Source organism: Chamaea fasciata, unplaced genomic scaffold (genome assembly GCF_029207755.1).
Source record: "Chamaea fasciata isolate MVZ Bird 193981 ecotype frontalis unplaced genomic scaffold, bChaFas1.0.hap1 SCAF_1, whole genome shotgun sequence".
Classification (NCBI taxonomy): Eukaryota; Metazoa; Chordata; class Aves; order Passeriformes; family Sylviidae; genus Chamaea; species Chamaea fasciata.
The window spans coordinates 34,853,643-34,880,704 of NW_027094086.1; the positions used below are offsets into that span (position 1 = coordinate 34,853,643).

The following is a 27,062-nucleotide window of genomic DNA, read 5'->3' on the forward strand; positions in this document are numbered from 1 at the left end:
GTTCTCAACAGTATTTGAATTCGTTATTCCTGCTGTAGTTGTACTTACTTGGTCTTGTTCATGTGTTCTGTAACTACTGGTGTAAGTTGTTCTTTCTTCATTTCAGGGGCTTAACAGTGATGTTTGAAATAATGAAGACATATGGCCATACCTACGAAAAACACTGGTGGCAAGATTTGTTTCGGATTGTCTTCAGGATATTTGACAACATGAAACTGCCAGAACAGCAGACTGAGGTGATAAAAGCGGAGGCAGATAATTTACATGAGAACTACATTTACAGCAGAAAACCTGTAATATAGCTTTGTCAAGTATTGTAGGGTAAACCTCAAAACTTGGATGGTAGACCTGTGGTTCTAGTAGCCTTGTTTTGTTTAAATAGTGTTCTGTTGGCAGGTGTTGTCTCTTTTTCCATTTTTTTAAAGCCATGTGTGTAATAGGCCTTGTAGTTTATGCTAGGAACAGCAGAAGAATAGCATGAAATACCATGTATCTAGGGTTTGTAAGAAGAACTGTAGCTTTTACATGTAATGTTTGAAACCTAAGACACACAACACGCTCACTTGAGTGAGGCTTGTAATGAGCAGTGAAGTGACAATTAGAAGAAATAAGTTTCGTTAGTTCAAAATTTTTTGATGACAAAGTGAAAAAAAACCCTCACCCAAACAGAAACCGAAAAACCCATAGCCAAGCCACAGACAAACAAAAACCACCCAAAACGGCACTGTGCTGTCATTGCACATTTTGGCCAGCCATCTGGGTTTTGATCTGCCAAACCAGAACTAGGTACTGTTCTGAAAAACAACTGAAATGGGCTTTAAAGTGTAACTAATGTGTAAATTATTGGTATTAGAAGTTAGGTCAAAATTGTCAATTGTTTGGGAGGCCTTGTCTGGCTATTTATAGTAGGACATGTCTCACTTGGTAAGTTTTTTTCCCTGGAAAACGCTTAAACACAGCATTAGCGTGGTGTTAAATCATTGAGCTAGGGTTGGACACTAAGACTGTGTTTGTTTGTCTGGTCCTGTAGTTCTTTTTAAACCTGCTAGTTAGCAGAGCAGGAGTTGAGGCTCCGAATTTTGAGGTTTTGAGATACAGAAATGAATTTCATGTCACTACAAAGCAAACTGAGTAAATACCAATGTTCATCTATATGTGTGTCCAGAAGTTTCACCTTAAGGTTGTAACTCTTCTTTTTTTTTGACTCCTAGAAAGCCGAATGGATGACAACTACCTGTAACCATGCACTTTATGCAATATGTGATGTATTTACACAGTATTTAGAAGTACTTAGTGATGTTCTTTTGGATGATATATTTGCACAGCTGTACTGGTGTGTGCAGCAAGGTAGGAACTGTACAAATTATGTTAAGACAATGTTAACATTTTACTCTGTTGAATGTGAATAAACAAATGCACTGTTTGTCTCTTGCAGACAATGAACAACTGGCACGATCTGGTACAAACTGTTTGGAGAATGTTGTCATCCTTAATGGTGAAAAGTTTACCCTAGAAATCTGGGATAAAACTTGCACTTGCATGCTGGATATTTTCAAAACTACAATCCCTCATGCGTAAGAAAACTGTTAATATTCGTACTTTGTAAAATAGTTTATCTAGATGATTTACCTATTTCAAACTCTTGGATCTCTCATAAGTGGGATAAAAAAAGCTGTTAAGTGTGGACTAAAGAGAAACAGACTTACTTGTAAAGTGATTATAAATGAGGTGTAGGGATTCTTCTGTATTGTTAAAGTGTTAAAAACTAAAATACTGTATAGGAGATAAGCAAAAAACCCCCACAGCAACCCCCAGAATGTAACATGAATCAGTGTTAAGATTTTTGATTTTTGGAGAAGAACTATCCAATTTTTTTCTTTGTAATAGAAGATGCAGACTTTGCTGTCTGCAATTACATGTGGAGCCTTTTCCATGGAATACTAAAATACTACAACAGTCTTACAGATTTAAGTCTCTGTGGTTTATGGTAATTTCCATCATATGCTTATACAAATCTTAATATTTTTGTGAAAATGACCTTGGATATTTGGTAACTCCTTCTGTTCATATAATAACTCTGTATGAGGTTTCTTGGAGTAAGGCTGTACCATTCCAAGTGCTGTGTTTCATCCAGTTCATATTGTTTGCTTCTGGGACCTACTTCAGGCCTGAAGAAAACTGGAGCAAAAGGAACCTTCTGCATGTCAGTCTTTCCTTAATTTTAGAATTGTGTATCGGATAGCACCGTAAGAGAGCTTCATTCATCCATTAAAAGATAAAATCTGTCACTACCTCACCTTTTTTTTATGTAAGTAGGTATAAATGAGTTCCATCAAAAATAATTATAAAATGAAGCTGAAATATTTGAGAGCTAGCACGATATTTCTGCATTTTGGTAACTGCCAGAAATAAAATTTGGAACGCAAATCTCTGGATGTAAAAGTTCAGCTGAATTAACCCTAATTTAGTGTGGCCTGTACTTGGAAAGATTTTGAAGTTAATGTTCACTAGCAGAACATTTGCTTTGGTTTCATCGTATGATCAAAACTGAGATTTCTGGGTATTCTTGTAGTGGAATGTTAGAAATCTTTCTAGAGCAGCATTTTAGATATCTTGATATTTAGGTACTCAAAATACTCCCATTGCCTTTAGTTATATCTAATTTGAAATAAGTGCATTATTCACTTTTATGTTGAGGCTCTTCTGCTTCTCAAATGGGTTATTTTTCTTAGGAGAGTATCCAATTCCTTCCTTTAACTTTCTCTTTCTTTCTCTTTTAGTCTTTCTATACCATCTTTGGAGAGAACTTAATTATATTATTCCTTCTCAAATTTCTGGGAGGTTCCCAGCTTCTGTAGTCTTATTTTGATTTTATGTGAGGGTCCTCATCTTCTTTTCTTTCTCTTTCTGAGTCCTAGAAGGATACTTGGGTTTGTTTGTTTTTTGGTTTTTTGTGTTTTTTTGCTTTTTTTTTGCCTTTTTTTTTTCTCTCACAATGGAGCTATTCCTGCCTTCCCATCCTTAGTTTAATATTTTCTTTTTTGACAATGCAGTTTTAGTACTCAGCTTGTTGTGGTGGCTGCCTCAGTGCTTAGAGAAGGTAAATGATCTTTTTACCTTTGTTTTTCCATGCCTGGAAGTAACACAGTAGTTAATGATGAAATGAAGACAGGCAAATCACACAGTGGTATATATGAAAACTTTCTGGGCAAGTGCTTTATTGCCAATTGTCTTCAAATAGTCAGAGGCTATGAATCTCTGAGTGTAAAGTATCTTCTGGCAGAGCTTCTTATTAGTCTGAACAGATAGGGTTACATTGTTCTTTTTTAGCATTCACATGAAACATCTTCCAGGTGTTGTGCAGCTTCTCTAATTTAAGAGCCGCAACATTGGCTGCCTGAGTTTTTAGTTGCAGTATCAGCTTCTGCTGGTTCTTGGCAAGTTACTTTTTTGCAAAGAGTTGATCATATTTCCTTGTTTGGAAAATGTACTATAATATTTACTCAGCTACCAATTTCTGCAAGGATCAGTTACTAGAAAACCACAAACCATACCGCTGCCAAGCTTCCACAGATCACTGAGGTGTTGATAGCTGAAGGTACCAATACAGAATGACACAGGATGGCTAAAGTCGGAAAGGACTCTGGAGGTTTTGTGATCCAACCCCTGTGCTTAGGCATGGCCCCCCAGAGCACTTTTCCCAGGACCATGTCCTGGCTTTCAAGTACCTCCAAGGAGGGAAGGGCCACAGCCTTTCTGGGGAACCTCTGCTTTGTGCTTGGTCAGCCTCACAGTGAAAAAGTGTTTCCTAATGCTCATGGGGAAACTCCTGTGTTTGTGCCATTGCCTCTAGTCCTGGGATTGTGAATCACTGGAAAAAGCCTGGCTCTGCCTTCCCCCACATTTCAGATATTTATAGTATGTTGATGAGATTTCCTGAGCCTTTTCTTCTCCAGGCTGAACAGTCCCTGTTGTCTCAGACTCTCCTCATAGGAGAGATGTTCTAATTGCTTCCTCACCTTCGTGGCTTTTTGCTGAACTTTCTCCAGTAGGTCCATGTCTCTCAAACTGGGGAGCCCAGAACTGGCCACTGTGGTGAGCAGTGGAGCAGGGTCCCCTTCCCACCTTCTGGCTGCTCTCCTCACACAGCCAAGGGTAGTGTTTGCTTTCTGTGCAGCAAGGGCACTCTGCTCACTTATGTCTCCAGCCCGGTGTCCACCAGGATCCCCAGGGCCTTCTCTGTGAGCCAAGCTGCCCTCAGCACGTCCTGGGGCATGGGCTTGTTCCTCCTCAGGTGAGGAACATCGTTCTTCCCTCATTGAACGGCACAAGGTTCCTATCAGCCCATTTCTGCAGCCTGTGGAGGTCCCTCTGGATAGCAGCATGACCCTCTGGTGTATCAGCCACTCCTCCTACTTTGGTGTCATCCAGCTTCCTGAGAGTCCTCTCTGCCCCATCACCCAGATCATTAACATGGACAGACTGGACCCAGTATTGACTCTTGGGATGTACCACTGGGTTCCACCTAGACTCTGTGCACCTGATCAGCATCCTCTTGGCTTGGCTTTCAGTCCATTTTCAGTCCACCTCACTGTTTGCTCATCTAGCCCATCGATTTTTGCTTATTTTAATAGTTTCTCTAATTTTTATTTTAGTTTAATTTTTCTTCTGCTTATAATTTTTGTTAACTTAAATCTTCTGAAGCTTCATGAGCGTGAGTCTTGGCTTTCTGGCTCTTAGAAATCCAGTGTGAGTGCCCTCTTGTCTCCAAAAAAATTCAGAATTGGTTCCTTGCCCAGATTACAATGGTCTGGCCTCTACCGGCTCATAATGGTTCATTATCCTGATACCTCAATTGATGTCCTTGCAGCTTTCAAGAATCAATTCAGTTTTCTGTTCTACTTTATTTGTTGCCCTATTACATACTTCAAGATTTTATCTATTCTTACTTCTGGTTTGTCTTTTTACTTGTCCAGTATTCTGTTTTCTGGAGATTAGTGGAATATTCATTTAGGATGTTTAACTTGATGGGGAAAGCGCAGACACAAATTTCCAGTATGTGTTACCTCACACAGATTGAGACTAAAGAGTTTGAGATCATGACAATGACAAGTAATTTCAGTCTTACGTTGCAGCAGTAGATTGGATAGAACAAGAAATGGTGAGACAACTTAGGTTATTTAATCCAATTTCCCTCAATTCTTGGCAGGCACAGATGGTCTCAGTATGTTACAATTACTGTAGAAATTTTTTAGTGCTAAGGTTAAGATCCTCAAGACTGCAGTGTCCTATAGAAAATCAGCAGGGAAGAGATCAGAAGTATTGTCAGTGATTTGATACCTCATAACAGCAATGAATCCTGAGTGGAAGTGGTGAATTTTTAAGTGGAAATAGAAACATAATCCTGGAATATATCCCAGACAGAGAATGCAAAATATCTCCAAATGTTCATGTGATTTGTTGTGTAGATTCATTCCTTTCTAGGTCAGGCTTAAGGCAGTGTGAGAAGAGGCGCACTAATGGCACTAAAACACTGCCTTAAGACAAATCCAGTGCTTCTGAGAAAAACTAATCCACCTCCATATAGTCCACTTGTCTATCCAAAGTAGTTGGCAGAAATGTTAAACTTCAGCAAACACAGTACTTTCACTTTTAAACATGTGTGAAAGAATAAAGTGCACTTAGAATTGAAATTAATGCAGAAAACCCAGACCGTGTTGAAGGGGACTTTTTAGAGTGTTGGTTCTGATTGATATTTGAAACTTAATAAATTTGGAACTGCTTTTGTGTTTTCAAGGCTGCTGACTTGGCGACCAGTTGGTGGGGAGTTCTGCTCCGGCTCTCCCTCTGATGCAAAAGAAAAACTGGTAAGCTGCTGAAATGAAACAATAATTTAACATTGCAGGAGCTCAGTACAGGTGTGTTGTGATGTAGAATAGGTGAAAAATATACTTGGTTTAAATACATTTTTCAGTTTTGATTTACTTGAATTTTTTGTCTAGCTCAGGTGCTATTTAATGTTTAAAAATGTCAAGGAATTAATTGATAGAGAAGTATGTATTTGTTTGCAGCAAAGTTGACTTGCAGAAATTGGCTGTAAGTGGTTACCTGTGTTTGTTTTAGGTAATGTCCTGTGTCTGGCAGGTTTCTCTAATTTGGGCTTGAGTTGTTTTGTGGCTTGGGTCATGGTTTTCTTTCATTTTGATGTATTGGCAAGAAGACAAACTGCTGAAGAGGGATAGACTGACAGATTTTTTTTCTTTTTTTTTTGTCTCCAAATTTTCTCTTCTAATAAGACCTTAAAAATCTAAGTAGAAAATTTGTATAACCATCAGATTTTGTAGCACTGATGGAATAAAGTGATGTGAAGGCTGGATTTGCCTGCAAGTGACAGCCCTGTAGCTGCTTTGCTGCTGATGAGAATTAGTTCAGCTTTTGGACATTCTCACAAGACTGCTGCATGAAGTTCTTTATGGATTAATGAAGCACTTGACAGTAGTTGCTCAAGGATAATGGTCCCAAATGAGCTTTACTAAGAGACACTGACTCCCTCCATTTATCTTTATGAAGTGTTAACATAATTCAGTTTAAACAGAGAGTAAATGTGAAGGCCTGTTCTCATTATGTGGGTATTATACCTTCATGCTGTACCATGACTCATTTATAGTGGTTTGATCTAAACATATTGGCTGTATTTTTGATCCATTTATGTCAAATATAATAGCATGCATACATGGCAAATAAATGTCTTAGTCTTGAATAAATTGAAAGATCTTTTCCTTTTGAAATAATTTAGCATGAATATTTCTAAAAATTATTTTTGTCTTCAGTGTAAAAAGATATTTTGCGACTTCAGAATTAACAGAACTTGTATAAAAACAATACTAAAGGAAAAATACTTCGGCTGTCTCAGTAGGATAGAATCTTTGCAGACTTTGGATATTTTCATCTCATTTTTCTTTAGGTTGCTCACAATGATGGAGTGTGTGGCCATCTGTAGACATGATACCTATTAAAAATGTATTTTTACTTAGTAGAGATGAAAACCTTGGTCCACTGATACGAGAAGCTGAGGTGTTCTTTACAGGAACCTTGCAGCAAACCTCCTACTCTTGATGTGGTAAAAGCCATAGTAACTCTTGGGTGACAGAAGAAATGCTTGGAGGGGATACAAAAACCTGAAAAATGACCTGCTATCTGAAAAATGCTGCTCACTGCCTTTTCTGTGTACTTAAGTATTTGTTACTTGTTAAATTTTTAGTTGTTTCTTAGTAGCTCATCTTTCTGGTACATCTTTCATGTATGCTCATAGGAGGTATGACTAAAGTCAGTGAAAGTGCAGTGTCAAAACAGCAAATGTCTTGAGCTCTGAAGAGCCCAGCACTATTACCAATATTTTTTTGTAAGTTAATGACTTAATTTCTATTTCTTTTCAGGATACAATCTCCCAGAAGTCAGTAGATATCCATGATTCCATCCAGCCTCGATCTTCAGATGGACGCCCGTACCAACCCAGCACAGGGACCACAGTAGTTGAAGAGACGAGTAAAGCCAGGCCAGCAGCAAGTGCGTGCTCTGCAGTGCTTTGGCATTTGATACCTGTTAAGAGTAGTATGGAGCTGATGTTTGATATATTAGTTACAGCTCCAGCTATGACTTCAGAAACATTCTGTAAAGAAATCACATTGTTTAAATTTTTATCTTCATGTAGTATTGACAGAATTCTCTTGGACTCTTGGGAGTCCACATTTTTGGCCTGTGTTTTAAAAATCTCACAGTTCAACTGCAAGCTTCTAGCCTTTTTACCCAAAGCAAAATATTGAAAATGGTAGTCTTCTTACAACGCTGTGTGAGATTTCTTTTCTTAGGAGCAGAGATTTTTCAGTGTAAAATGCAGCAGAAGCAGTAAAAAAAGAAAGAACTCTGTCTATGATTCGAAGAGAGTGTATAAAACCCTTATGCAGTTATGCATTGTTGCTTAGAATGGTCACATTTACACATTTACATCAGTTCTTGTCACAGCTGCAAACAAGCAATGATGCCAATGCTGTGCTAAGCCTCCTGGCTGGGAACAGCCTCTGGCTCTTGCTACTGCACTGAAGTCACTCATTTTGGTGATTTTTAGGCAGCACTGAACCAGGTTGATCCAATGTATCACAGACAGCTTCAGGAAACAGTTTTTTTAAGAAGTTCCAGTTGGTAACACGGTGATCTGTCCTGGTGTTAGTAATTCCAACAGGTGGATTCCAGATTTGGTTTACACATGTGCTTGAAGTTAAACTGTTCTTCAACTTGCCCTCAAAACAGCTCAAAAAAGTTCTCCAGTTAACAAGTAATATTCTTTCCTTTAAAGAATTTCCAGAACAGAAGTTATTTGCTGCTCTTTTGATCAAGTGTGTTGTACAGCTGGAACTCATTCAGACGATCGACAACATTGTGTTCTTCCCAGCAACTAGCAAAAAAGAGGATGCAGAGAATCTAGCAGCAGCACAAGTAAGTGGAGCTAATAGGTATCTCTCTTTTTAACACCTTTTACTCCAAACCTTTTAATACAAGGTTTCTTGAACTCCTGTAGCATCTGCTGATTTACAATTTTTACTTGTGTTTGAGAATTTCCATTGGACTGTTGAGATCTTTTACAACTTCCGTTGAATTGTATTTGCGGTGCCAGGGCAGCACTGTGGAGATTTTAACATGTATTGCTCCAAGGGATCTGTGTAACTGGGATATGGATACAGCCTTTAATACAGGGTTAAGTTTAAGTACAAGAACAGATGTAAACAGGATAGGATTGAGTTATCACAGGAGCTTGCTGAATTCTTACTTCAAATCTTTTTTTTTTTCCTTTCCCCCCTTTTTTAATAGAGAGATGCAGTAGACTTTGATGTCCATGTGGATACACAGGATCAAGGGATGTATCGTTTCCTAACATCACAGCAGCTTTTCAAACTTCTCGATTGTCTGCTGGAATCTCACAGATTTGCTAAAGCATTTAATTCAAACAATGAACAAAGAACTGCTCTCTGGAAAGCAGGTGAGTCAGTCCCCTTGGAGAAATACTTTGTGATGGTGTGAATTGACCCAAAAATAGGTCAAAAGTACTTTGATGCCAAATGTAAAAGTTGAAGCTTTAGCTCTATAAGTGTATGATTCATAAAGAGAGGAGACCTAATGTGCGAAGGTGCAAATTTCTCTGGTTTCCTAAAATTTAAGGTTTCACTGAGGTACAGCTGCCACGCCAAGTCTTGGCTGTAGGTGTGAGTCCCATGCTTGAAAGCTGCAGGCACAAACACAGGTTTCACAGCCACTTAATATCAGGAAGCTGATATTAAAAATGGGTGCCAGACAAAATTATGGCACATATATATGAGTTAATTTTTATCAATGCTCCATTGTACTAAATATTATGACAAATTAAGTACCTGAGGTGGTTCTTTTATCTGTGTGCAGAAGATGCTTAGAAAGACAAGTGTAAGAAAGAATGTCAGCTGAACCAAAAATCTAAACGGCTGCTTGGAATTCCTGTAGGTTTCAAAGGCAAGTCCAAGCCCAACCTGCTGAAGCAGGAGACGAGCAGCCTGGCCTGCGGGCTGCGCATCCTGTTCCGCATGTACATGGACGAGAGCCGCACCAGCGCCTGGGAGGAGGTCCAGCAGAGACTGCTCAAGTAAGGTCCATGGAGCTGAACCTGGCCATGTCATTTCTGGTGTTCACAAAAGGGGGCGGGTTGTTTAAAAGGATAGACCTCTCTGTTTCCAGTGAACTTGCAGAGCTAACACCTGTGTGTGGTGGTCACAGCTACTATTAAGAGTTTTATGTTCTGTGGGCAGTGCTGTGCCTCCAGCTACTGGCGCTGTCTCTCCTTTTTGTTGTCATTACATGTTTTGCAGGGAGGACAAAGATTTTGTCATCTTTTTTTTGTATCATGTGGGCAGGTGGGGACTTAGTATAGCTCGTCTTTAAAAGAAAGCAGCTATCACCTAAACCCTATTTTTGTCTTTCACTAACCTCGGGTCCTTTAGGGAACTGGCACTGTTTGTTCTCATTTTCAGAAATGGACACTGGGCTTAAGCAGCCTTATGAGCATACAGAGGCCTTTGGCTCTTTGGTTATTGATCGGAGTGGTTTTTTGTTTAAAAAGTTTCCAAGTAGCTGTTGGAATAAGGGAGGGTTTTCAACCTCAACAGCAACACTTAAGGCTAAGACTTAAAGGTTCACAGACTAGGAAGCAGTGCTGAAAACTGCCTGATTACATCAACATGAGATGTTCCTGAAGTCCACATAGCATTTTGTCACATACCTGTCAAAGGGCACTCAGTGAGTTTCAAATACATGCACAAGCAGCACAATCACATTTTGTCAGCTTATTTATTACAGAAGTCCCAGGACTTTGGGGTTTGAATTGAACAAAGTCACTGCTTCCTGCCGTTCACCAGGCTTAGAGCAGCTTTCATAAAACAATGCTGGTCTGCACCAGGGCTCTACACTGCCAGGAGCTGCAAAGCCGAAGCCCTCTCTCAGCAGCAGAGCTCAGAAGGACATGTGAGTTATTATTTTTTTGTGTCTTTTGTCTCCAGTGTCTGCAGCGAGGCTCTGAGCTATTTCCTCACTCTTACATCAGAAAGTCATCGGGAGGCCTGGACTAACCTTTTGCTCTTATTTTTGACTAAAGTCCTGAAGATAAGTGATGAAAGGGTGAGTAACTGTTTGGAATGATGTTTCAGATGATGCGTACAGGTAAGAAGTAGTTCCAGACTGGTACCTCACACACAGTTACAGACTTGACTTTAAAAGCTCCTGTTGCTCTGTAGACACTCATGTTGAGGGAATGTACATTCAAACTGCACTTGACAGATACTGACACTAATAATTCAGTGTGAAGGTGCAGTGAGTGATAAAATAAAATGTGTCAGAGAAGTTTAAAGATGCTGGAATCCTTTAGAAATGTGTGTTAAATTGTTTTTTACCCCTTTCCTGCTGAGGAAGACAATTAGTGATGATGTTTTATTCAAATAATTAACTCTTGTTTCTGCTGCCAGTGCTGCAGGTACATGTACACCTTCATCTTCTCCAAAGCAATTCTGCAGTAAGCAAATCCCTGTTTAATCTCCCTCTGTTTCTAAGAAAACTTGGCTGAAATAATTAAGTGAAAAAGGCCAACTGCAAGAAAAAACTCATAATAGAAAAATATTTCCTCTTGGAGAATAAGCATTAGCAAGGAGCTTTGTGTAGCTGGTGAGCATCTGTCAGAGTACATCACAGCCAGCCTTATTCTAGCACTGCTCATGTCAGTTGTAAAGGTGTTTCTGCTTGTCACTTTGTGGGTTTCTCACCCTCATTTGGGAGAGGATTTAAAATTCTTGTTTTGCAGTTTGCTTCCTGAGGTGTACCGATGTATAATAGTCATTTCTTGTTTGTTTTCTCCTCAGTTCAAAGCCCATGCCTCATTCTACTATCCTTTGTTGTGTGAAATCATGCAGTTTGACCTTATCCCTGAGCTTCGAGCTGTCTTGCGAAGGTTTTTCCTGCGGATTGGTGTGGTTTTCCAAATATCACAACCGCCAGAACAAGAGGTTGGAATAAGCAAGCATTAGCAGATAGTGACGCTCTGTTTCAAAGTTTATATTCCTCAGCTAAATAAAAGGACCAGGTAGCTGGGCCACTCTCTCTGGATCTCCATATAGATGATTTCTTTCTCTGGCAATGTGTATCCAAGGGTTAACGGTACAGATGCTTCCAACTGTAATTAAGGCTTGCAACACTCCAGTCCCTCTCTTTCCTGGCGGATTCTCTCTCATCGGTTTCTCTTGCCTGGCTTGTGCTGAGCACAGAGCCAGTTTATAGCACAGTCCCCTTGTCAGCACGGGCTGCAGTGTCCTTTACTGTCCTAGACAGCAGCATAGCAACAGATGTTTGTGGCGGGTGTGAAAGTAAAATGTACCCAAAGAAACATATATATGTAAAGGTTTGAGCTTCTGCGAGAAGTACAACTCAGGAGAGCTGTATTTTGAAGGATAAAATGTTTATAGTGAAAAGAAAATGGAGATTATTGTTCATGGAAAAAAAATATTTAGCAACTATGTCTGTTATTCTAAGATTTTTGCACACTCAGGCTGTCTGAGACATTGGTAATCATTCTTCTGTGAAAATGTACAGAGATGCAGGTCTGTAATATAAACAACTTAACACTATACAGTTCTTCCCGAATTATTTTATTTCTGTATTACCAATCTGTTGAAAGCCCATAACTCTTCCTTGTTTACCAAATGCACTAGAAGTTTGGGTTTCTTTTTTTGGGTTGTGATTTTTTTTCCCCTTTTTTTTGTTATTTTTGTTTTGTTTTGTTTCATCGTAGCCCAGAAGTTATTGTTGCCGACTTTTTGTCAAGAACAGCGGTAGAAATATCACGACTGACATAACTACCTGTAATATACTTGTTTTAGGGCTTTTAAATATAACGAGCCATTGAAAAATGATGATCCTTCAAGGACTGGAACTTGAATCACTGCAAACAAGTCTAGGTTGTGTCTGCTGTCAGATGTTTTTTGTTTGATGTAGATTTCACTCTTATGTACAGAATTTAATGTTGGATATATTCAAGTAACAAATCTGGCATGGTTTGGGGATGGTTAAATTTATTGGAAATGTATTCATACTGTGAATTGTGCTCTGATGGTTAACAGACGAGATTGTCAAGCATTCTGTATTACAATGGATGTAGAAATTTTTTTCAGATGGACAAAATGTATATGGTACAGATATGTAAAGTTTTCTATGTAAAAAAAATTCTGTACAACTTTCTGTACAATATTTGGTTCTCATCTGGCATATTCTAATCAGGTTATAGGTCAATAAAGTTTTTGAACTCTTTCATCAGTGCAATCAAAACCAGTCTAATCCACAGCTACTTGTTTTACAGTTTGCTTTGCCTCTCCCGCTTTTGTTTCGAAGGAGCAAACCCCAGACCCAGGAGCAGAAAGCTGGGTCCCCTCTGGTTGACTGGGCTGCCTCTTTTCCAGGAGTGGTAAATTAAACAAAAAGATGGGCAGGGCTGGAGGAGAATAAAAGGACTACATGAACTGCTCAGATGGACCCTGTAGTGCTGCACAGATAGAAGCACAAGTACTGCCCTTTGCTCTGTGGGAATTAAAATACAAACACCAAACGGCTGCTGGAGAAAGGGAGGAGGGAAGGGCTGAGATTGCAGTTCTGCTGCCTTGGAACACATCATCCAGCTCAGCCTTGTCAGTGTCTTCAGTTTTCTTAGTAAGAGTGGAAGTGGATTGTTCTCCAGTGTGTTCCCACAAAACTCCTGACTGGCACAGGAGAGCAGTGTGAGGAGCAGGAAGGTGTGTGAGGGAGCCTCCACTCTCTTTCAGGGCAATGAGTCTGCCACAGACATTGACAGCAGGCTCCAGAACTAAGTGTAATCAGTTCAGTGAAATAACCATTGGAAAAGCCAGAGAAGGGAATTAAAATGCTGTGACCTGTGATTCAGAGAGTGGTCATAAAGTTAATCGGCGTGGAGCAAAACCAAATAGCAATTACCAGAGTCAGAAGGGGGAGAATTGAGGTTGTTTGAATTAATTGTAGCCTTTCCCCTTGGGCTGTATTTTACTTGCTCAGTTTGTTGTGCTGTGTTTAAATCTTAAACCCAAGGTCTTTCTTTGTTTGACAGTGATCAGTAATAACTTTTAGAGTGAGTATAATGTGTCCTGTCCCTAATTCATTGTCATACTGTCCCCCATGGCTTTAGCAAACTGTTCTGAGACCATTACCAGGGTGTTCCTGACACTGCTGCCCTGAGCACTATTTAAACAGCCACTGTTCCTTCTGTGTCTGCCCACTTGCTTTCTAATAATCTGGGTTCAAGATAGAACAGTGAGTACAATGAATTATCTAAAAACTGGGGCAGTTGGGCTGTGGGGCTCTCTCTGGTTTTAAATCTCACTGCTTCATTGTTTTGTTGTGTATTCCTCTTAAGTAATGACATTTTTCTTTTACAGCCTGGCTTTCTCATGCCTTATTTATTGCTGACGTGGAAAAGGTCCAAAAGCTGTTTAATTTTTGCTTCATTGGGAGCTGAACTTTGGTGTTATCATAACTCTTCTGTGCCTCTCTTTAGCTCTTGCAATGCCAGAGCAGCACGAGGTGTACTCTGGGCATCATGTTCAACTTGCAGCTCTCTGAACACTCACATTTATGGTAACTATCCAAAATCAGGGGTCGGGGGCAGAGAATAGGTTCTCTTCTAGTCATCTCAGTATCCATCAGGGCTGGGACTGCAGGTGAGGCTGTCATGATAAAAGTTAGGGAGGCAGAAGAGCCCTGCCAAAAGCTGAACTTAGGAGAGGCAGAGAAAGCTGAAGAAAGATCTGGAAAGGGAAGATGCAAAGGACTCAGAGTGTGCCAAGCAGCATCCTGAGTGCCCAGGGGAGGGTAGCTGCAGGGAAGAGTGGAATTCATGGTGCTGTAAGAGCTGCTGAGCAGTGAGGTTAAAGTAATTTCAGTGGTTTCAGGCCACAGCACAGGTGAGGAAAGTAATTGAAAAAAGGGTTGTGCCACATGCTGGCTGTGAACTGGAGAAAAGGAATGACAACTCCTGATGGTCTGTGGCATTTACAAAACTTACTGCGGTGAAATGAGGGTGGCTTTTTAGGGGAACACTTCATGATTCCCTCAGGGAAAAACCCTGATTAAAATCAGGGGAATAAGGAATAATTAAACTCTGTAGGCGATTAGATGAGGAAGAAGAGAAATTCTGCATCTAGCCTGCACTTCGTACAGTGAATGTGTCTCAAAGTTCAACTTGTGAGGCAACTGGAGAGAGCCGTCAGGCAGGTGACAAAGTATAAAAGGCATAAGGTGGGCTTTGGCATGAGAGGGAGGTAAGTGTGCTACTACAGAGCATTTCTACAGCGTTCTTGCCCCTACCTCTGGGAAGTCCAGGCAGCCTGAGGTGCCTGCTCCAGCCCAGGACAGGGATTACACCAATGCCCCTGCTTGAGGGGCCAGTGCTGTCATACCCACACTGATGAACGTGAAATTACCGTTGAGCCAGAAATTCAGGGTAAGAATTATTCTGATTTGGCAAATCCTCTCTGGGAAGGAATGTTCTAAGCCCACGAAGAACCTCAACACCACACAGGTTTGAAGTACAGCTGTCAGCAAACATTGCCTGCCATCATCAAGGAACTGCCTTAGCCTTCAGACAGGTTTACAAAAGCTTGAAGTGTAGTAAAAATAAAAGACCTTTGTAAAAAGGGTCTTTTTTCCTCTCTGTTGATCAGGTTTAGGTCTCTCAGTGGGAATTTCCTAACCAAGAGCAAAGCTGCAGCGTTACCCCTGCTTTACCTTGGTTGTGTAGTTCACTGAACTCCTAAAATCTTGCTCCAGTGTTTTTATTTCTTTGGAGATAGACAACACCAGTTTGGTCATGAGAAAATGAAACCTGAAGCAAATCATAAATGAAGAAAATTGAAGTCTGCTTTTACAGTTTCTGTAACAAAAATAATTTTAGTAACAAAATACTTTATTAACTCTTCAATCAGAAACATAAATATATTCAACACTATCTGTATTTTCAGCACATGACAAGTTAGGGAATATAAGACACATTGCTGATAGTCATTTTTTTCCCATGAAAGTGTCAGCTGCGCTTTCATGCAGGACAGCATTTATCCTGTACGAAAACCAAGTGTCCTTCAAGTTACTCACTCTTTGGGGAAAAAAGCAAATGCCCTTCTGCTGTTGGGCTCCTCTAATGCCAGAAAGTTTTGGAGTTTGACTATAAAGCTAAAAAACATCTTTGATTTAATACCAAATTCACACACACACCACACACTGTTTCTGAGGCTGAAACTTAAGTTGTATAAAAAGTGCAAAAGTTGCCAAGCTCTTCCTCCATTTCCCACGTCACGGAATAGGAAACATCTCCGTGCTCCATCTCTGTACCGCTGCAGTGTCTGCTCCTTTATTATTGCTATTTCAATTCCACACACAGCTGCACACTCTGTACACGGGAGAGAGAACTCTCCCTGCAGCATTCCCTCCTGGGCCGCGGCTCCCCGGGCGGAGTCAGCCGTGCGCGGTGGAGAGGCCGTGCCAGCCCAGCGGGAGCGCCTTGTCCGGGGACAGCTTCGCCGAGCTCGGCTGCTCCGCCAGGAGTCTCCGGAGCGTGGCCGACGTTCCCGGCCGCAGCCAGGGCTCCGTCGCCACCGTGTCAGCGGAGCTGGCGTGGGACTGAGCGCGTTTCAGAAGGTCGTCCACGTCCCCTATGGAAATGTCATCACCTGAGAGAGGAGGAGAGCAACACGCGTGTTAGAGGAGAAGCTCTTCACAACGCTGGGCAGGCTCGGCTGCCACCAGTGCATCAGAAATGCTTTTAAATGGCATTTCTACTCATGTTCTGGGGAACGGGGCCTCAGCAGCGCCCCACCGGCAGCTCCGCAAGGGGATAAGGACACAGGCACAGGTGGGTGGACTCGCAGAGGGTTCTTGCTTTCCAAAAAGCTTCTATTTAGGGAGAAGTCTAATCTGTCAGTGCATATATGCATAAAAATGCATGTAAAAATAAGGCCACTCAATTACAGTGGCCTGACTGAACCTTGTATAGACAGACTCTTACTGAGGAAGAATTGTTTTAACTTGGTTTAACAGTGCAAATGCAAGTGAGCCTGTGCATCACAGCTCAGCACAGCTCAAAACCTCAGTGCAATGTCATGCTGAAACTGCTTAAGTTGGGATCTTCCAGCTACAAAATAAACCCCATCAAACAAAAAGCAGAACTGCCTTGCCTTTGAACTTGGAATCATTATCACTCTGGACTCTACTATTACTATTTCAGTTCTGTCAGCAGTTATACCTACACCTGATATCTTAAACAAATAGTTCTTAGCGTAGATTATCAAACACATAAAATTTTACTTTCTATAAAGGGATATAAATGTATAAATTTCTCTTTGCTGTTCCATTTTTTGGCCTCACAACATTTAAATTTTACATAGATAAAAGAACTGTGCAAACCCCAGCTATCCTATAACAACTGAAAATTGCACTGTTTTCCTCTTAAAACTGAGTCACATCAATGAGGAGGTGGTGGTTTCTTGCTGTTTAAAGTGGGCAGAAAAGTGTTTAAAACTGGACTAGGAAAAAAGAACAGGTTTTTTAGGATGTTTTTTCAGAAACATCCTAATTCAAGCAAAACAAAATCGTGTATTTTTTAGTGATGATATAATTCACCTAAGCAATTAATAAGTGTCATGTAATTCAAGTATTTGGATGATTTTTACATCATCCAAATACTTAAATTACATGACACTTATTAATTGTATTTATTTATCCTAAAATTTTAGGATTTGATTCTGCAAAATGATGACTTTTTAAAAGTGACACTTTAAACCAAAGCTTCTCATTAAAAACTGAAAGCTGATGGTCTAAGCGTGGGTGTGAGAGCCCAAGGGCTGGAGAAGCAGCAGGCAGGTGCGCAGGAGTGAAAGGAAGGACAGGAACTGCACAACCCCACATACTCTGAGACCAAGGGCTCAGTTTTCCTCTTTGTCTCTTAGGTGGGATTGCAGGTTCTAAAACAAAATGCCAAATACTTTTTGTTCCAAAAGAACTTGGCACGAATCTTTAGTTCTGTCACATCATACAGACAGTGATCTGATCATCCCCCAAGCCTTCCCAGTCTTGTTAAAATTTGTCTGCAACACTAGAAGTGAGAGCAGACCTCCCTCTCTCTAGGGCCTGTCATCTCCTGTGCTTGAGGCTGGCAGAGTGAACCTCTTTGTCTCCTAAATCTTGGGACAGATGAATTCCCCCGTGGGTTGGAACCCACAGGTTTTTCCATATGTAGGTTTAGAGGAATTAACAGCACACAGGAGGAAAAGTGATACCTAAAGAAAATTAATTTTCTGTTTGCTGCTTTAAGAGATTCTATCTAGCAACAATAAAAATAAGGCTGTTTGGAGACAAACAAACTGTCAGTGTCCAGGCTGAGGGCTGCATTTCCCCACACTTAACTGCTTCTGCCTTTAAAGCAAAGCCTTTAAATCTTGCAGATGTCAGAGGCAAGATCAACTGTGCACAGCACTGGATCAGACTCACTTGGTGCTGCTTTTAGGAAGCACAGCAGATCAGCTGCAGTGCAGAACTTCGTCATGAATTTCAACACTTTGCACACTCTGTAAAGAACTGTCCTTAATTGAGACATGTATCAAGACTTTTGATAATTCAGTTTGCATGTGGAGGCTGAGGGTAAGGAAAGCTTTTCCTTGGCATGAAATCCTGGTTTAGAACTGGAGTGGTATCTGGATTCCTGCAAAACACCAATAGCAGCACATCTTGTGTGCCCAAATCTGTGAGAATTCTCCCTTCTGTATCTGAGCCTGCTCTTGTTTATGCCCTTAGGAACACACACACCTTGCTTGACAGACATGGTATCTCTGGCTTGCAGAGACTCCATCACCCAAATCTTCACCGAGTCTACATGGATGGGATTTTTTTTGGATGGGTGAAAATGAAGGAGAAGACCTGACTCCTTTTTTCTAATTTTCCAATTAAGCAAAAAATACTAGGATGCCTCTAGGATTCCCACATCAGTCCCATAGGAGAAAGTGAACTGCTGTGAACAGAGCCTCCCTATTGAACCAGATCAGCTCTTAGAATTTATCAAAGCCTGTGAATTGCCATCTGGTCATTTCAAGGGAAGAAAACCAAGTTCTGCAGTTACATATTTGAGAAATTTGTTTTCTCTCAGCAGTGTCTCTGAGGGCAGAGGAGAAGTGACAGTCCTGGCTGCTCAGAAAGCGAGAGGATGCCACAAGGGTTCTTTCAGATTGTAAGAGAAAAGGAGTAAAACAACTTGGCTTCACTCATTTTTTCTGTAACATCCCTGAGCAGAAGGAGGGAAAGGAGGGCAAGCAGCAGTGCAGCCTGAACAACCACAGCTGAGCAAGAAGATCTATTGCTGCCTTTCCAAGAGGCGCAAATGCTAAGGATGAGTGATTGGTCCCTGTGTGCTCCAGAGAACAAGCCACATACAGACATATAAACACATATATATATACACACACATATCAAAATTATATTTATCTAAAGGCTGAAGTTCTGGAGGCTGTGACAAACAGAAGGCAAGCAAAATAAAAAGTGTAGCGCACAGAATGTGAGGTGAAAATGTAAAAGAGGTGAAGTATAACAAAGATATGGAAGTAAAAGTTGTTCACATAGCAAATATATATCTGGGTGGAGTAAAATGAGTAAAGAGTTTATTTAGATTATGGAAGAAAATTACTATGAATAGGGTTTATTTTTTTAGTGACTTAAAACCACTGTGAGATGGTTAAAAGAAAAAAAAAAGGATGAAGTGCTTGTAAGAGTACCCATAGCAACAGAATCAAAAATACTGCCAGCATCTGTACTCTCATTAAGTTTATAAAAAGGAGACTGATACTGTAATTGCCTAGACAGCATAGCAACTACCTCCAAAAAAAGGGAGATTTCAGACTCCTATGAAAGAATCATTAGCACAGAATGTATGAACTGGGTCACAATCCATGTGAGAAATTAAAGGCCATTAATGGTTGCCATGATTGGTACTTCATACACAAAGGGGGTCTAGATCAGGCAGCCAGCATTTGGAGATGCTCCAAGACAACTCCCAGCACCTGATGTAAGAAGCATGGAATGAATTCAAGTGTGTGTGCAGTGAAAGAGGGATCAGTATCAAGTATTCACATACTCAAAATACTGAATGATCATTAATATTAACAAACCACTAGAAAATCAAATTAACTAGAAACTGAAGTACTTCATCATACACAGTTCTCTGGCACATCTTCATGCTGGTAGGACCACAGACATCTGACTCCCAGGGATGCCAATAAACTCACACAGGCACCTCATCATCATTCATCACCCGGGTGTTTTATTTCTTCCCACTGCCATTTCAGCTGCGCAGCTGGATATCCCTATCCTGCTGCCCACACTGCAGTGGTGCTCACAGGACAAGTAGGAGTGGCTGATCAGACAGGAGTATGAGAATCTTTTCCTATTCTCCTCCTCCAAACTTAGTCTAGAGGAGGTGTGCTGGGGAAGCCCTTGTACCAGCTACAGAGCTCTATAAATAACTCCTGTGTTTGATCTGGTTGCTCACTGTTGTACTACACGAAGCCTATTATTATTTGTTCCTTTAATTACTGTAATTACTTAGTATAATTACACCATCTCTGCTACAGGGAGCATACCCAAGGAAGGAGATTTCTGCTGGAGCTCAGTCAGTCTGTGCAGTCGTTCCTCGTTCCTGCCTTTCCCCTGATCAACGTCGAGGCTGAAGTTGGAGTGCAAAGAGAAGTTGTCAGGCTGCAGCAATGGTGTCTGCACTGCTGGAACTTCCTCCTGCAGGGAATCCAGAAATGCACAAATCCTTCAGTGAAACAGCATGCTTTTTAAAAGGGCAAATAGCTCCATGTGTACTCTCTCAGGAGCCATAACATGGAGTCCCTGTGGAAGCACAGAACTGTGTGACATCACGTGTCAGTTCTCGTACGTACAGCACGCTCCAAAGCTCTCTGCTTTAGTCGTCTCCTCTCCCTTGCAGAAAGTGGATGCTGTGGTAATAAATTCACTTCTTCTAAGGCAGAAAACATCTCTCCATTAGCACCTGGAAAAACAGGTGAAATAATTTTCAAAGATGTGAAAATACCAGAGAGTGCTCCAACCTGTTTATGTTTTGAAACAAGCCTGTATACTGTACTTGACTCCATCACAGGAATGTGTTCAGTACAAATCTTGTTTATACCCAGACCGTTAAAGTAATGAGTACTCAAATGAGCACAGCACCTCTACTTGAAAGAGTGAACACTTGGAAAATCAGTCATAAAAAGATACAATCATGTAACAAATTACATTTCTAAATATGTTACGTGGAATATATAATAACATTACATGGACTGATAGTGTTACATGGAATATGGTAACACAAAACCTGTGCCTTAATCACACATCCTCTGCCTTTTCATCTAATACAATGTTAGAATCTGTTCATACAAGAATAAATAACTACACTGTTTGATCATACTGTATCACACTACAGTGGGGAGTTTAATCTATTTTTATGATGTACATGAACCCCAAGGTCATGTCTCTGCTTCGCACTTGTCTATCTCCCCCTGTTTTGCTGACTCTGGAAACTCTTTCAAACACAAACTGTTTCAAACAAGTACTTTGGGTTTTTTTCCTCAGGGACCAGTAACCCCAGCCTGGGGCTGGTTGATGGCTTTGCTGCTGCTTGGTGCAGACAGTGGGCTCTGTTTCCTGCTGCAGTCCCTCTGGCATCTTCAGGAACAGAACCTTCCAGGAAAAGGAAGGACTGTGTTCAACAAAACCCCTACAGAAACCACTCCCACCAACTACTCTTCACACTACAAAGTCATGTTTTGGAACAGTGGTTAGTGCAGTACCTTGCATAAAGTAAAAAAAAGTGTGCAAATTCTAAACAATTCAACAATTAAACAGTTCTTCTGGTTGGAAGTTGAAGTACTTATGCTTGAAAAATATATCAAATAAGTTCAGAATAACAAAGATATTCTTCTTTTATACTGTCAGTTGTTTTCTCCCTAAAATTACATTTTTTATTCTCCCCCCAATATTTCTCTTCCCCAGTTTCACCAAAGGTACTCATGCTCTTATCACAATTGTTTCAAGTAAAAAAATCAAAGCATAATTTCAAAATGGTGTAAGGCTAACAATTCATGTATCAGAATTCCAGCTGCAAGACCAGCTGAACTTCACTATATTCAAAATAGTGCTATTACTTGGAATATAAAAAATGGTTTAACAATGTGAATTTGTCACAACAAAGGGCAAGGTTAAGAATTTATTTATATCATTAGTGTATCATCAGTATCAGATGCTACCTGTTCTTGTAAGCATCTATCATTCAGAGTCTGCTGCAGAGATGCTTTTAAATCACTGCATTAAAACTAATGGATTCTAGGGTTTTCAGTGAGGCAAAAAAAAAGGAAAAAAGAGACTAATAATCCACTTTATTTCTAACAGCCTCAAATTTCTGAGCCCTAGAAGAAAAACTCATACGTAATGCTGACATAACAGATGTCAAAATTGAGTTGGATTTAAAACCCATGTCAAAAAAACCTCAACCAAAACAGAGGGTAGTGTTACACTCTTCTTAGGAAATGGCAAACACTGTTAAAATACATTCCCTGTATTTCACAAAAGACCCCCAGACAATGTGAGCAGCCCACCTCTCAGCCCACAGAGAATGATAGATTTTATTTTTCATTTCAGGGATGGAAGTCACCAGATTCATTTTCAGAGTGTTACTAACTATTTATAAAGCCCAAATAATGAAAAGGATAACAGATTTTTAGTTAATGCATACAGCTCACTTTTGAAGAAAGGGAAAGGGAAAAAAAGGGGGTGAGGGGAATAAATAATATGTTAGGTTAACTCCAACACCTCACTCAACTGCAAGTACCAGCTGGATGGGAAGAAGAAGGGAAAGGGTGAGAGGACTATAAATATCATAACCTTGTGAAAGTGGTGAATAACTAAGAGCACCCCATTACAGAGGTGGCAGCCTCAGAGCCGATAAAAGGACATAGTTCACAGAATGCACAGGCTGGATATTTATCCACACAATAGTGCTCACGGTGAACAGGGATTGAAAAATGCCAATTCCAGTTCCTGCAAGACAACCTGTGAAAGGCCCAGCTTAGCAAGACTTAAGAAATGCAATCAGCTCCGCGTCAATGGAAGCTGGAAGAGCCCTGCATGTCTGCCCTGCATCTTGTGTTCCTCTCCATGAGCCTGTCCTGGCTGAGATGGGATGTTTGGCCTCAGCCCAGACTGATGGGCTCTCCTGAGGCATCCTTTCTCCACTGAGCTGTACCAATACATCATAATCCCTCCCCTGAAAAGGAAGGTTTTGCAGACTACAGAGAGAGCCAAATGCACTGAACAAGGCTGAAAGGCCCACCCTGTGCTCTTCCCAATGCCCTGTACTCCAGGACTTGCACATTAATCGAATAGGCTTGAATACATTTCAAATGAAAAATTCTGCTTTTAACCAAAGCCAGAGATAATAATCATTACTTTATAGAAACACTGTTTCATTAAAAAGTAGCTGCAGGACTCTACTGCATCTCCCCTACAGCAAAGAATAAAAACCTTGCAAGATGATTTCCCATAGATGACTGAAAGAAATTTCAAGATACTGAAATGCCTGCTAATGGAAAATAATATGTAAAGGCCTGAGCTAGTTGGGTTTTCCTAGCCTTGTTATTTCTAGTAACTGCAAATAAAACAGCACTTTTACATCCATGCATATAAAGGTTGAATAGAGAGACATTACATGAGGTAGCCTATACAAAAATCTTTAGAAAACAAAATCTTCTGCTTCAGATGACGACTAAGTGACAATATCTGTAAGTATGATGTTGCAAGTGAAATGAAATAATACGTGAACAGCAGAAAAGTGACTAATTTAGAATGAAGTGCAATTTTACACCCATATAATCATACTTAAAAATCAAGCATGCTTGTAAATCAAAAGAATACCCATGAAAAGAATCGCTGACTGTCTAAGACTTTTGTATTTCACTGTGGAGAGATTGCAATTGTAAGCTGTGATTGCCAATAAATTATATTGTTTGCAGCAGAAAATAGAAAAGCATTGCCTATGCTACCATTGTAACACATTTCCTGGATAAATATTAGCTTTTCATTATCCAAAGCTGGAAGATGTCAAAAAAAGCCCCTTGACAAGACCAACCTCTCAGACGAAGCACAAAGAGCAGAGAAAGATGCTTTCTCATGAAAAGATGTAAGGTGGTAAAGGGCAACTGAGCAGCATTATTAAATTTAAGTGTCATCTATACAAATTTATTGCAGTAAAATTTCATAAATCTCATTTTAATTTGGAGACATAGCTTCCTAATACTTCAAACCAATCACCATAGCTACAACCACTGCAACTTCTAAAACAACAATAATAATTTTAGAGACACAGCATTAGACTAAACCATGTGTCTGTACATTCACAACATGGCTAAGGGGAGGTGTAAACTCACCAATAAAAGCACTGTCTGATTCCAACAGTGAATTCTTCTGGAATTCATTAGATTCATTCCTGAACTACAAAAGTGAAACAGAAAAAAATGGAAGTTCAGAGGCTTCAATACATTCCAGGGGCCAAATGATAATTAATGGAAATTAATTGCCAAACTTCTTCAAAGCAAAGAGCAGCTCTACAGTGTTAATATTCTACTATCCCTGACTTTGTGGTTCTAAAAACCCAATACATTTTTAAAGAAGTCATTTTCTCTTTAAGCATTAGGGTTTGGTTTTTTACATTTCTGTATAAATCCCATTTGCTGAAATTGCCTACACATGGCAACTGTTGTGGTAATTTGTGTAACACAGACATTTCCATCAAGAAATTGATCTTTGTCACTCTGCATGAGGTTCAGAACAGTCAGTGCTCAAAGTGAGCTTTGCACTTAAGGTTTGTATGAAATATTCATCAAATGAGGAATGATTCCTTATGTTTAACTTATCCCACCACATACAATCTTTGACATTAAAGCATTAAAATAACAAATTTCTACATCATAATATCAAGCACTAAGACAATACTCGTAGTTCACTTCATATTTGCAACAGTTTGTTACAGAAATCCTACTAAGGAGTAATTTATGTCGAAAAGCACTCTAAAATCAAAGCACCAGAAACTATCAGAGGAAAGAGAACAAGAGAAAACAAATCTTTTACTGCAAAGCATTGCTCTGAATGATATTTTCAGACATTAAATTACAACTATAAAGCGCATTAATGTGATTATTTTTTTAAAATAAAAACTGTTTTGTTTCTGCATTTAGTTACAGCACTATCCTCAAGGTTAACATCTTTGCTGTTGCACAGTCTCCTGTTATTCATTGTTTCACATTGCCATGAAATACAATTGAACTCTATCATTCAGTATTTTGGGTTAGTGCAGGATTCTAATTTGATAGCACTTTCTTTTGCTCTTTTCACCAAGTCAGAAAATAAACATTTCATCTGAGAACAGATCCAGATCTTCAGTGCTAAGTGCATGACTTAAACCACCCAAATTCAGAGCAACTGTTTCTGGCTTGGCTTTTTCTACTAATTCTCACCCCCTACCAGCAATCTAACATCATCTGAATATAAAATAAGCTCCAATGAATACAAAAGGTTAGAGTTAAAAAATCAGTCCATCTCTATATACAAAGATAAGCAACTTGTGTGTCAAGTTTAAGGAAGCTGTCTTTTGTGTGGACCAGAAAACGAATTCGTTTGCTGTCTTGTTAGGTGACATTCCTTTCTCCAAACCAGTGAAAGACACAATATTTCTCACACTTGAAAAAGTAATATAATAAAAAACCTTTTATTCTTACCAGGCCCATGGTTTGAGGGTAGCTGTCCAAAGCAGAATCATCTTGATCATGAAAAGTTACACAGACAAGAGACAAAATGACAGAGTTGACATAAAAATAATTAATAACAATACATGTTTTATCAGCTTATCATTGCAAAAATGAAGATCAGTATGCATTACATCTTTAAATATACATAAATTGTGCTGAAGGAATGAGTTTTAAAACATTTGAATGCAACAGTCATTCCAGTTTACTTATGCAAATTTAAAGTAGAATCAGAGAAATCAAACAGAAATCTGTAGTGTATTATTTCTAATCTGTTTTTTGGCTCCTGGCAGGGAATAACGATCACAGCAGGGACTGCAGAAAACCCCAAGAGTAAATGTACATTCCACATGCTGAGCACACCACATTTCCAGCTTTCAAAGAGAAGTTGAACCAGACAGAGATGATTTTACAGAGGAAAGTGATAAGGATATATATGCTTTTATCTAGGGATAAAAAAACTCAGCTCTGAAGAGCACAGAGAACCAGCCTGAAAGTTAAGCTAAGAATGACCCTAAATGACCCTGAAAGTTAAGCTAAGAATGCATGCTGGAAATGCAAAGAAGCAGAACTGAAGTTACTTTTCTTACTTAGTTTAAGTTTTCAAATAAATAATTTAATTAGATTGTTTTTGAGGCAGAGATGCAAGAAACAACACCTTACTCAGTGTGACCTTCTGTCCAGCATCAGGGCACATGGGCTGTCAGTCCTCCTGGCCTGACTCCCAGCCCGTTCCTGACACATTGCTCCGGGCAAGCAGCACCCAGCACTGCAGCACAGCAACATCAAACCTGCTCTTGGGGCTTTCCCTCACATTCCTCAGAATAATAATCATCCAGAAGTCTGCAAAAGACTGCCTCAATTAGAGGGACACAGCCAGCATTTAAAAACTTGGGATATTTAAAACACTGATTTCTCAGTTTGCAGTTTCATTAACCATCAACATATTCCTCTTTCACATAAAGAGAAAAACAAACATATCAGAGGGAAAGCTGTATAAAAAGCATATAAGGCAAAGAACATTTACACACAGTGTGGGAAAAAAGGCATGCCTTTGCCACAACAGCCCATAACACATTATTTCATCCACAGTATAAAAGTGCATACTGCTTTAATTCATCTTTCTTTCTGCCTTAAATCAGACAATAAAACCACTCATGTATTTTCAGCCAGAGGAAGATGATGAACTTGTCTCCGAGGAAAATAAACTGGTAACAGAGAGATGGCAAATAATTCTCTAGCTCAGTGCTCAGTGACAGACTATAAAGTTAAATGATGTTGTAAAAGCAGTAGGAGAGAAAAAGGAGAAGAAGCTTTTAAGGATCCTCAAGAAGCATCAGTAGAAAATACTTCTAAAAATCAGCTGCCTGTCTATTAGCTAATCTAAGCTAACCTGAAGAGGCCTTTCCTTGGATGTCATCATGGAAGCCTACATTATCCATTAGCAGAAGTCTAAATGACGGCATGTGCTTGAAATTAATGGAAAAGGCAAATTTGCTTTCTAGCTGGTGGAGGTTTCTCTGCAGAAAACATTAAACGAAAGCTTTCTCAGACTGGTCTATTAAAAAATATTCTAATGGCAGAAAACCAGAACCA

General features: G+C 39.8%; 2 protein-coding genes across 8 annotated transcripts in view; one reads left to right on the forward strand and one right to left on the reverse strand.

Annotated features, from left to right (window-relative positions):
* The window catches only part of ARFGEF1 (ADP ribosylation factor guanine nucleotide exchange factor 1), an 86,594-nt gene extending 73,725 nt beyond the window's left edge, over window positions 1-12,869 (forward strand). Inside the window, exons 30-39 of the mRNA XM_066180386.1 lie at window positions 107-236; window positions 1,212-1,347; window positions 1,436-1,574; window positions 5,798-5,867; window positions 7,437-7,566; window positions 8,354-8,493; window positions 8,866-9,034; window positions 9,529-9,667; window positions 10,578-10,695; window positions 11,430-12,869. Coding sequence (XP_066036483.1) covers window positions 107-236; window positions 1,212-1,347; window positions 1,436-1,574; window positions 5,798-5,867; window positions 7,437-7,566; window positions 8,354-8,493; window positions 8,866-9,034; window positions 9,529-9,667; window positions 10,578-10,695; window positions 11,430-11,594 — 1,336 coding nt within the window. The 3' untranslated portion in view covers window positions 11,595-12,869. The remainder of the gene's footprint in view (window positions 1-106; window positions 237-1,211; window positions 1,348-1,435; window positions 1,575-5,797; window positions 5,868-7,436; window positions 7,567-8,353; window positions 8,494-8,865; window positions 9,035-9,528; window positions 9,668-10,577; window positions 10,696-11,429) is intronic.
* Window positions 12,870-15,416: 2,547 nt separating this feature from the next.
* CSPP1 (centrosome and spindle pole associated protein 1) overlaps window positions 15,417-27,062 on the reverse strand; it is a 67,941-nt gene continuing 56,295 nt past the window's right edge. For 2 of the 7 annotated variants that reach the window (XM_066180394.1, XM_066180404.1), the window contains 5 exons: window positions 25,440-25,480; window positions 24,093-24,156; window positions 20,553-20,662; window positions 20,247-20,397; window positions 15,422-16,292 (listed from right to left, as the gene is read on the reverse strand). In XM_066180394.1, the coding sequence (XP_066036491.1) occupies window positions 16,078-16,292; window positions 20,247-20,397; window positions 20,553-20,662; window positions 24,093-24,156; window positions 25,440-25,480 (581 nt within the window). In that variant the 3' untranslated portion in view covers window positions 15,422-16,077. Of the gene's footprint in view, window positions 16,293-20,246; window positions 20,398-20,552; window positions 20,663-24,092; window positions 24,157-25,439; window positions 25,481-27,062 lie in introns of all 7 variants that reach the window. The other 5 variants (XM_066180413.1, XM_066180396.1, XM_066180418.1 and 2 more) reach the window with 4 other exon arrangements.